The following is a 10,873-nucleotide window of genomic DNA, read 5'->3' on the forward strand; positions in this document are numbered from 1 at the left end:
TCCAGAGGTGAGGCAAGAGTGACAGCCCTTGATATCAAGGCTGCATTTGACAGAGTGTGGCAACGACGAGTCCTAGCAAACCTGGAATCAATGGGTATCGGGGGCAAACTCTCTGGTGGTTGGAGTCATACCTGACGCATAGGAAGATGGTCGTGGTTGTGGGAGGTCAATCATCTCAGCTCCAGAACATCTCTGCAGGAGTTCCTCAGGATAGTGTCCTAGGCCCAATCATCTTCAGCTGCTTCATCGATGACGTTCCCTCCATCATAAAGTCAGAAGTGGGGATGTTCGCCGATGATTGCACAATGTTCAGCACTGTTCGTGACTTCTCAGACACTGAAGCAGACCATGTTCAAATGCAACAAGATCTGGATAATATCTAAGCTTGGGCTGACAAGTGGCAAGTGACATTCGCGCCACACAAACGCGAGGCTATGACCATCACCAATGAGACACAATCTAACCACCGTCCCTTGACATTCAATGATGTTACCATCACTGAATCCTCCGCTATCAACATCCTGGGGGTTACCATTGACCAGAAACTCAACTGGACTCATCACATTAAGCTTTTCTGATGAAGGGTCTAGGCCCGAAACGTCAGCCTCTCTGCTCCTATGATGCTGCTTGGCCTGCTGTGTTCATCCAGCCCTGCACCTTGTTGTCTCATCACATTAACAGTGGCTACAAGAGCAGGCCAGAAGCTGGGCGTACTGCTGTGAGTAACTCATCTCCCGACTCCTCAAAGCCTGTCCACCATCAAGGTACAAGTCAGGAGTGTGATGGAATACTCTCCACTTGCCTGGATGAGTGCAGCGCCAACAACACTAAAGAAGCTTGACACCATCCAGAACAAAGCAGCCGGCTTGATTGGCACTACATCCACAAACATTCACTCCCTCCACCACTGACGCTCAGTAGCAGCAGTGTGTACTATCTACAAGATGCGCTGCAGATATTCACCAAAGATCCTCAGACAGCACCTTCCAAACCCACAACCACTTCCACCTAGAAGGACAAGGGCGCAGATATACGGGACCACCACCACCCCCTCCAAGTCACTCACCATCCAGACTTGGAAATATAATCGTCGTTCCTTCACTGTCACTGGGTCAAAATCCTGGAATTCCCTTCCTAATAGCATTGTGGGCCAACACACAGCAGGAGGAATGCAGCGGTTCAAGGCGGCAGCTCACCACCACCTTCTCAAGGGCAACTAGGGTTAGGCAAGAAATGCTGGCCAGCCAGTGACGCCCACATCCCACAAAATGAATAAATAAATATGTTCTAGCAAGCCTCCAACTCCTAAAGGCAATATGTTCCTCTTAAAAAAAAGAGAAGCTGTACTGAATTGCAGCAGACCGAATATTTTGCCACAGTTTTACAGAGGAACAGCAGAGAGAGGTCTCCTGCGATGCAGCACCAAAGGTTTTAATCACAAAGGAGGAGTGATGCTTTTTCACTGTGTGGGGTGGGGTGGGGGGGGTCAGGAAATCCTTAAGACAAAGCATCCGAGATGAGCTGGCAGTGAGGCCAACACGTAGATTTCAGGCTGGCAACACTGAATGAAGTTTAGAGACCTTGTGGGGGTTGTAGAAATGCCAATTAACACATCTTAACATGACATTTTATACTTAAACCACCAATCACTAGCCATTATTGAAGCAGTAGTCATCCCTCACACTCAAGACTGAAATAACATTTCATGTATTCTTCCACGCCCTCAAATACAGGACCTTCCAATTATTGCATAACCCTCCATTCTGTCATGCACAGACTCTCAGTCCTCTCTCAGGATGACGGCATTTGTGCTTCTAGTATTGCGACCTGACTAGTACTCTTGACATTGCCTCATATCCAGTCAGCTCAAAGTACTGGTGCCCTTGCCGAGATGGTGCAGACCTACCTTCGATCTGCAAAGTCCAGTAGTACTGAAGGACACATGCAAGACCATGAATGGATAAATCAGGAGTCAAGGTGACGTGATTAAGCATGGCACGGGCACTTGGACTACAGGCTCCAAGGGAAGATGCAAATAGGAATTCGTTTGTGGCTATACGACTGGATGTATTGTCTAAAGAAAGTTAATAGGACATTTGTGGGTGCCCTTACTTGTTGAATAATAGCCAAGAGGACACTCTGACAGGGAGATACAGATCAAAATATAACATCAGGTCCATCATGCTCTGAGAGAACAACTTAATTGAAAGAATGTCAAGGATGTATCTACCTTCCCTTCTCGTTTCCAGGAAATGATGATTAGTCTCTTATGGCAGCAATATTGTGGAGGATACAGCAATGGGAAGTTTGAAATCTGTTGTGTATAGCCTGGCTTCTCAATGTGTTGTTAAGCCCCTTCAGAATCTTGTCGGTTGCTGCAAGATCACCTCTTATTCTTCTAGGCTCTAAAGAACATGCCCAAATTACACACTTTTCAATTTGGAACAGATTTTCCATCCCAGGGACCATTCACATGAAAAACTTGCCTGTACTACCTCAAATGCAAGTACATTACATGGTCACTTAAAGTTGCACTTTTCAGGAATGCAACTGCAAGTGAAACAAGTTGCAGTGCATCAGGTTTTCCCATTAAAACCAAAAACGTCAAACTGGATTTACATTCTCTCGGACCTTTGCCAGAGGGGAAAAAAACTAAATGTTATATCATGCAAGATGAAAGCCATTTGGACTTGAAATGTTAACTTATTTTCCCCCCACAGATTCTTTCAGACCTGCTGAGTTTCTCCAGCATTTTGTATGTTTTCTCCAGATTTCCAACCAGCATAGTCAGTATTTTGCTTTTAACAAAGAAACACGTCACATTGCTAAATTCTTTGACTGGTAAATGAAATCTCTTTTAAAAGAGGTAGTATGCTTCCTTTCCACTAAACTCATCCTCCCTGTCTTTCCAGCTTGCAGAACTTCGCACTTGCCATAAATCACATCCCCTGCACATTGTTTGGTTCAGGACCTCTGCCACTCCCTAAACCACCCAGTCTGTGAACCCTTCCTTTCATTAAATCCTCTGCTCCCTTACTGTGAAGTGAACAATTTGGAAACAAACGATTGAGACAGGAAAACAGCTTCCATTTGCAGCAGGTAAGGAACAAGTAGGGTGAAGCAGCAGCAGAGGCTGCAATCTGAAGGGTCAGTAGCAAGAGGAGGGGTCAGAGTTCAAAATATAAAGGATGACCAATGAGAGAAAAGTCACAACTGATGTGTGAAAGAAACAGATTCTATAAGGAGTTACTCTAACAATTGCAGATTCTGTCTTTCCCACATGTAATGCTTTCACTTCTCCAATCACAACTTTCCTCTCTTTCACTGGTGAGCAGCAAAGATTGGCAGAAAATGATAGTGACTGGAGAAGTTACTTCAGCTGGTCCTTCAAATCCATCTGAAATGTCATTGTCCTGCACACAGGTATTTCTACTTTTAAAAGTTTTTTTGACCTATGATAATCAGGACGCAGACAGGTAAATACTTTAGAAGGAATTTTAAACTCCTTCTGGTTTCACAAATTTAATTATAATCACGGGACTGAGGAGCTAGATGCAGTGTGAAGATCCACATGAGTTGCTTCTCAAACATGTGGAATGGTCAACATCTTTGGAGGTCTTATGACAGCCAAAAAGGCATTAATGATGTGTTCTGTCTTGGTGTCAGCTCTAAGTGTAAACTGGGACAAGGAACTAAAGAAAAAAAAAGAAATTGCTGGAGAAACTCAGCATGTCTGTCAGCAGCTATGGAGAAAAAGCAGGGTTAACATTTCGAGTCCAACGACCCTTCTTCAGACCCATTGTGTTTTTCCAGCAATTTCTGATTTTGTTCCTATCATGACATTGTTGCCTTTCAGCACAGTTTCACATACTCATAGCCCCCCATTATTGATCTAGTTTCTCTTCTTCCCTGGTTTACTATCAACAATCCCATTGTCTGCCTACCTTTTGTTCCACCCCTCGTCATCCTCTCTCTGGATTACTCCACCTATTCGCTCACTCCTTTCCCATCCCCCAACCCCATTTAAGTGTAAACATCACCTTTTCCTAGCTGTTATCAGTTCTGAAGAGGGTCATTGCACTTGAAATGTTAACGCTGCTTTCTCTCTAGGATGTTGCCGCACCTGCTGAGTTTCTCCAGCAGTTTTGGTTTCAGATCTCCACCTTTCGTATTTCTTTGTTTTCTATAAGGAGGAATTAGTAATGTTACAGGAAAGCTTGTGATGATAATTCAAGGAATGTATAATTTTTTTAGTCTGCTGGTTGAGTTAAAGCAGAGCACTGGGAGGGACAATGCAAGATTTTCTGTGCATTAAAGTAAAGAGATGGAGGCTTTATCAACCAGACAACTGGATCTTTAAACCTTGATCTCAGTTTAAAGGAAGATAGGGAGCTTGAAGAAAGAGGCCAGTTATATCTTAAAAATAAATAAATTAGATTGGGAAAAATTGACTTCTGTGGAGTACGTATAAACGAAGATAGCTGAAATGGAAGAAATCAACTTTTTGTTTTTATGTCCCTCTGTTATCTACTGTTCAATCCAGTACCTATCAATGTGCTATTCATATTAGGCCAAGCAGCATCGTAGGAGCAGGAAGGCTGACGTTTCGGGCTAGACCCTTCATCAGAAATGGGGGAGGGGAAGGGGGTTCTGAAATAAATACGGAGAGGGGGAGGCGGATAAAAGATGGATAGAGGAGAAGATAGGCGGAGAGGAAACAGATAGGTCAAAGAGGCGGGGATGGAGCCAGTAAAGGTGAGTGTAGGTGGGGAGGTAGCGAGGAGATAGGTCAGTCCAGGGAGGACGGACAGGTCAAGGGGGCAGGATGAGGTTAGTAGGTAGGAAATGGGGGTGCGGCTTGAGGTGGGAGGAGGGGATAGGTGGGAGGAAGAACAGGTTAGGGAGGCGGGGACGAGCTGGACTGGTTTTGGGATGCGGTAGGGGGAGGGGAGATTTTGAAGCTTGTGAAATCCTACCTACTAACCTCATCCTGCCCCCTTGACCTGTCCGTCCTCCCCACCGACACTCACCTTTACTGGCTCCATCCCCACCTCTTTGACCTGTCTGTTTTCCTCTCCACCTATCTTCTCCTCTATCCAACTTCTATCCACCTCCCCCTCTCTCCCTATTTATTTCAGAACCCCCTTCCCCTCCCTCATTTCTGATGAAGGGTCTAGGCCCGAAACGTCAGCCTTCCTGCTCCTATGATGCTGCTTGGCCTGCTGTGTTCATCCAACTCGACACCTTGTTATTTCAGATTTTCCAGCATCGGCAGTTCCTACTATCTCTGATACAATTTTAACCCCAATGCGAAGCCTCTTCTAAGGATGCCTACCCTGAAGAAGTTACCTTCCTCCCTCTGGACAAACCTCAGGGGATCTCTCTCCCACTGCAACTCTCTCGTAATCTCTTCGGCCTTGAAACTGCTGGACCATGTCCTGAAGCAACCCAGGTACTACAGCCACATCACCTTTCTTAGTACCTGCCTACGGAACCAGATCATCCCCAATGGACTACACTCCACATTTAGGCCTTCCCAATTTGGCCCCAACCGTGACAATGTCTACATTCACAGCATTGAGATCCCTCAGAAGCGTTTCTCCCTGCGACTCCCGAAACACACACTCGCAGCAATGCGCCGGCATCTCCGGGCACTACAATCAAGCCTACCCCAGCTCAGAGCCTCCATCTCCCAGACCTGCAAAGGACCTCTCCTGTTTTTTATTCTTCGTAGGATCCACAACCTGAACTCACAATTCTACTCAGCTTTATTGGACACCAAAAACCGTAAGTACAGTAAACTTACTGGTGCCTACCACCCAAAACGGGCTTCCTCCACCTCCCAAATCCCCAGCCATACCCAGGACCTTCCCCACAATGTGCCCGCCGCCATTGGCCATGAGGCCACTGTTGGAGAACCCACAGATGACATCACATCTGCCACTGTCGGGTATCCCACTTCCGGGACAGCGAACGCCAACGCTGCTGATGCCACTGCCTCCATTTCCGAGACTAACACCACAGACACTGAAGACGCACCTACCTTCACCGCTGCCGCCTACCTCGCTCCGCCCACCACCGACGCCGATGTCACTCCGCCCACAGCCTCCACAGCTAGCAGCTCCAGAGGATTCAGCAACACTCAGCCCTGCCGAGTCTTCACCATCCCCCCAGACCTCCCCCTTACTGATGATGAACGGTCAGCCCTCAGTAAAGGGCTCACCTTTGTCCCCCTCCACCCACACATCAACGAACACCGGTCACGTTTGGACATTGAGCAGTTTTTCAGTCGCCTCCTCCTCCACACTTACTTCTTCAACCGTGAACCTAACCCTCCCTCTACTGACCCCTTCTCCTGCCTCCAACACACCCACTCCTCCTGGACACCACCCCAAGGCCTCCTACCCTCCCTCGACCTCTTCATCTCCAACTGCTGCCAAGACATCAATCGCCTCAACCTCTCCACCCCTCTTGCCCACTCCAGCCTCTCCCCCGCAGAACGTGCAGCCCTCGGCTCCAATCCCAACCTCAAATCATAAAACTCGCGGACAAGGGAGGTGCAGTTGTAGTATGGCGCACTGACCTCTACATCGCTGAGGCCAGACGCCAACTCTCCGACACCACCTCCTACTGCCCCCTTGATCATGACCCCATCCCCAAGGCACCAAACCATCATCTTCCAAACCATCCACAACCTCATCACCTCAGGTGACCTCCCACCCACGGCCTCCAACCTCATCGTTCGCCAACCCCGCACCGCCCGCTTCTATCTCCTTCCCAAAATCCACAAACCTGACTGCCCTAGTCAACTCATTGTCTCCGCCTGCTCCTGCCCCACCGAACTTATCTCCACCTATCTTGACTCCATTTTCTCCCCCTTGATCCAGGAACTCCCTACCTACGTTTGTGACACCACCCACGCCCTCCACCTCCTCCAGAACTTCCAATTCCCTGGTCCCCAACACCTCATCTTTACCATGGACATCCAGTCCCTATACACTTGCATTCCCCATACAGATGGCCTAAAGGCCCTCCGCTTCTTCCTGTCCCGCAGGCCCGACCAGTCCCCCTCCACTGACACCCTCATCCGCTTAGCCAAACTCATCTTCACCCTCAACAACTTCTCTTTCAATTCCTCCCACTTCCTACAGACAAAGGGGGTGGCCATGGGTACCCGCATGGGCCCAAGCTATGCCTGCCTCTTTGTAGGTTACGTGGAACAATCCCTCTACACTGGCCCTAAACCCGACCTCTTCCTCCGTTACATTGATGACTGTATCGGCGCCGCCTCGTGCTCCCACGAGGAGCTTGAACAGTTCATCCACTTCACCAACACCTTCCACCCCAACCTTAAGTTCACCTGGACCATCTCTAATACATCTCTCACCTTCCTGGACCTCTCCGTCTCCATCTCGGGCAACCACCTAGAAACCGATATCCATTTCAAGCCCACCGACTCCCACAGCTACCTAGAATACACCTCCTCCCACCCACCTTCCTGCAAAAATGCCATCCCCTATTCCCAATTCCTTCGCCTCTGCTGCATCTGCTCCCAGGATGAGGCATTCCACTCCTGTACATCTCAGATGTCCTCGTTTTTCAAGGACCGCAACTTCCCCCCCTCAGTGGTCGAGAACGCACTCCACCGTGTCTCCCGCATTTCCCGCAACTCATCCCTCACACCCTGTCCCCACAATAACAACCAAAACAGAATCCCCCTCGTCCTCATGTACCACCCCACCAACCTCCGGTTCCAACACATCATCCTCCGACACTTCCGCCATCTGCAATCCGATCCCAGCATCAAAGACATTGTTCCCTCCCCAACCTTATCTGCCTTTCAGAGAGACCACTCTCTCCGGGACTCCCTTGTCCGCTCCACACTCCCCTCCAGCCCCACCACACCCGGCACTTTTCCCTGCAACTGCAGGAAGTGCTACACCTGCCCCCACACCTCCTCCCTCACCCCCATCCCAGGCTTTCCACAAGAAGACTTTCCACATCAAGCAGATGTTCACCTGCACATCTGCTAATGTGGTATACTGCATCCGCTGTACCCGTTGTGGCCTCCTCTACATCGGGGAAACCAAGCGGAGGCTTGGGGACCACTTTGCAGAACGCTGACGCTTGGTTCACAATAAACAACTGCACCTCCCAGTCGCGAACCATTTCAACTCCCCCTCCCATTCCTCAGACGACATGTCCATCCTGGGCCTCCTGCAGTGCCACAACGATGCCACCCGAAGGTTGCAGGAACAGCAACTCATATTCCGCTTGGGAACCCTGCAGCCCAATGGCATCAATGTGGATTTCACAAGCTTCAAAATCTCCCCTCCCCCTACTGCATCCCAAACCCAGCCCAGCTCGTCCCCGCCTCCCTAACCTGTTCTTCCTTCCACCTATCCCCTCCTCCCACCTCAAACCCCACCCCCATTTCCTACCTAACCTCATCCCGCTCCCCCCCTTGACCTGTCCGTCCTCCCTGGACTGACCAATCCCCTCCTACGCCTACACTCACCTTTACTGGCTCCATCCCCACCTCTTTGACCTATCTGTCTCCTCTCCACCTATCTTCTCCTCTACCCATCTTCTATCCGCCTCCCCCTCTCTCCCTATTTATTTCAGAACCCCCTTCCCCTCCCCCATTTCTGATGAAGGGTCTAGGCCCGAAACGTCAGCCTTCCTGCTCCTATGACGCTGCTTGGCCTGCGGTGTTCATCCAGCTCTACACCTCGTTATCTCAGATTTTCCAGCATCTGCAGTTCCTACTATCTCTGCTATTCATATTCTTGTGATTTTGAAACATATTTCAATAACGTTAGTGTAAGAATATTATAATCCTAGTGTAATTTATTCTATTCAAGTCAGAATCCTCACAACAGTTCAAATGTCTGGCATAATCTTTCCTTTCAAACATCACAATGCCGTCATATTGTCAATTGGCATCCACAAACAAGAAACCCAAACAATAATAACAGCAGCACTCAAGGTGAAGAGAAATGTCTTCATCTGTTAATGATTCCATAGAGAATAATAGTATTGTTAGGTAGGGGGATTTTAATACATATTTTCAATTTTAAATCTGGGTCAAAACTATCCTGCTTTATATTTGCTACAAACTTTAGCTACCTATGTTGTTAATTTTGCCATTCCCCCACCCCCATGCATGTCTTCAAAGTATAATTCAACACTCAAGAAAATCTTCAGAAAAATATTAAATCTCACCTCCAGATAGGAGACTGCAACGTCACAACATTTCTCATCTTTCACCTGTTCTATTCGATTGTATAATTCCTTCATAGTTCGATACATCACCCCAGGTTGTCCTGCTGATCCTAGCATTGTGTGTGTTTTTCCAGATCCTGTTGCACCATATGCAAAGACTATAATTTTAAAAAAAAGTTACTGTGTGTATTCAACCCTAGATGGCGAATCTCATTAAAACTGAAGACTAAATTTTAATTCAATTGAAATCTAATCAATTTGTGTCGTGTTTAACTGTGCAAACTCTTTCACCCTTCATGGTTTGCACTATTGGAAGACAACTTTTGTAATGACATGGTTCGTTGTTTCAAGGAACACGTTGAAAAGCTGAACTCTACAAAAGGAAATTACAATGTGTGTATTTTTAAAAACATAACAAACTAACGGATTTCTCATGGAAACATTTTAACAAAAATACTATACCTTGTTTCATATCCTTCCCCAAGCTAAGTCCCACCTACCCCATGATTAGTGTGTTAAATTGTTATACAATTACTTAATTTCTTGTTTACACTCTGCTCAATTTTGGTGGTTTTTGGGAGCAGATACATCATTCCCACAAGTTTTTCTGCCCTTTGTTATATATTTAGATATAGATATTTAGACCAAGGCATCCTAGATAAATTTAAGAAATAGGAATTATTTAATACTTTACCTGTACAGTTGTATCCATTGAACACACTCTCCAGTATTGATTTTGTCTCTTCAAATACATCCAACTGTGAGGAATCAGTACCAAAAACTCGGTCAAAGACAAATTGGAGATCCTTGTTTTTCCTCTTGTTTAAGTCACGGTGTCGAACTTTGCAGCCATAAGAATAGTTAATTTCCTCCTCTTTGGGATCGAAAACCAACATATGCCTATCAACTACATGTACAACTTTGTGGTGTCTTTCATTCTGCTCTCTTGCATTTTCAGGCCGGACACGGATAAAAACTTTCACATGATTACACACGCCATTTTCGGTGGAACGCATAATTGCACACTCAAATACTCTTCTTTGTAAATGTAGTTCATTCACTTCTTTCTGGAAAAATCAAAAGATATATCTATGATGTTTTATGACAGCATTGCCTGAAGTTAAGTTCATGCACAAGAACACTGGAAAACCAACTTTAACGGCCATCCCAGTCCCTGGACTAACTGTCAAGCAAGACAAACAGCGTTGCAGGAGACTTGGACTTTTACTTGGCTGAATAACCAATGCCTTCAAAGCCAACCGAAAACCCTTGCAGACAGCAGATGGTCCCAGATAGACTAAATAAAGGGGAGAGAAATAGCTCAAAAATCACATGAACACAGAGGTTACTGCAAGGCTATTGGCCCCAACATTCCAGGAATTGTACTGCAGACTTGTGCCCCAGAACCTGCTGCACTGCAAGTCAGCTGTTCCAGTAGAATTACAACACTAGCATCTACCTGATAGTGTGATATGTCTTGTACAAAGATAGCAGAACAAATCTAACTCAGCCAATTGCCACCTCAGTCTACTTTTGATCATCAGTAAAATTACAAAGGTCACCAAGAGTGCCAAAAAGCAACATTTGCTTTGCAATAAATTGCTCTTGGAGTCTCAGTTTGGATTCTGCCACAGCCAGTTAGGTTCTG

The 10,873-nt window shown here is 46.7% G+C and overlaps 1 protein-coding gene across 1 annotated transcript in view; it reads right to left on the reverse strand.

The window, feature by feature from the left end:
* The window catches only part of kif18a (kinesin family member 18A), a 101,291-nt gene extending 91,009 nt beyond the window's left edge, over positions 1-10,282 (reverse strand). Inside the window, 3 exon segments of the mRNA XM_020527738.2 lie at positions 9,226-9,383; positions 9,920-10,250; positions 10,253-10,282. Of these exon segments, the coding sequence (XP_020383327.2) occupies positions 9,226-9,383; positions 9,920-10,250; positions 10,253-10,282 (519 nt within the window).
* Between the last annotated feature and the right edge of the window lie 591 nt (positions 10,283-10,873).

The sequence above is a fragment of the Rhincodon typus genome, chromosome 17, assembly GCF_021869965.1.
Source record: "Rhincodon typus isolate 14 chromosome 17, sRhiTyp1.1, whole genome shotgun sequence".
Taxonomy (NCBI): domain Eukaryota; kingdom Metazoa; phylum Chordata; class Chondrichthyes; order Orectolobiformes; family Rhincodontidae; genus Rhincodon; species Rhincodon typus.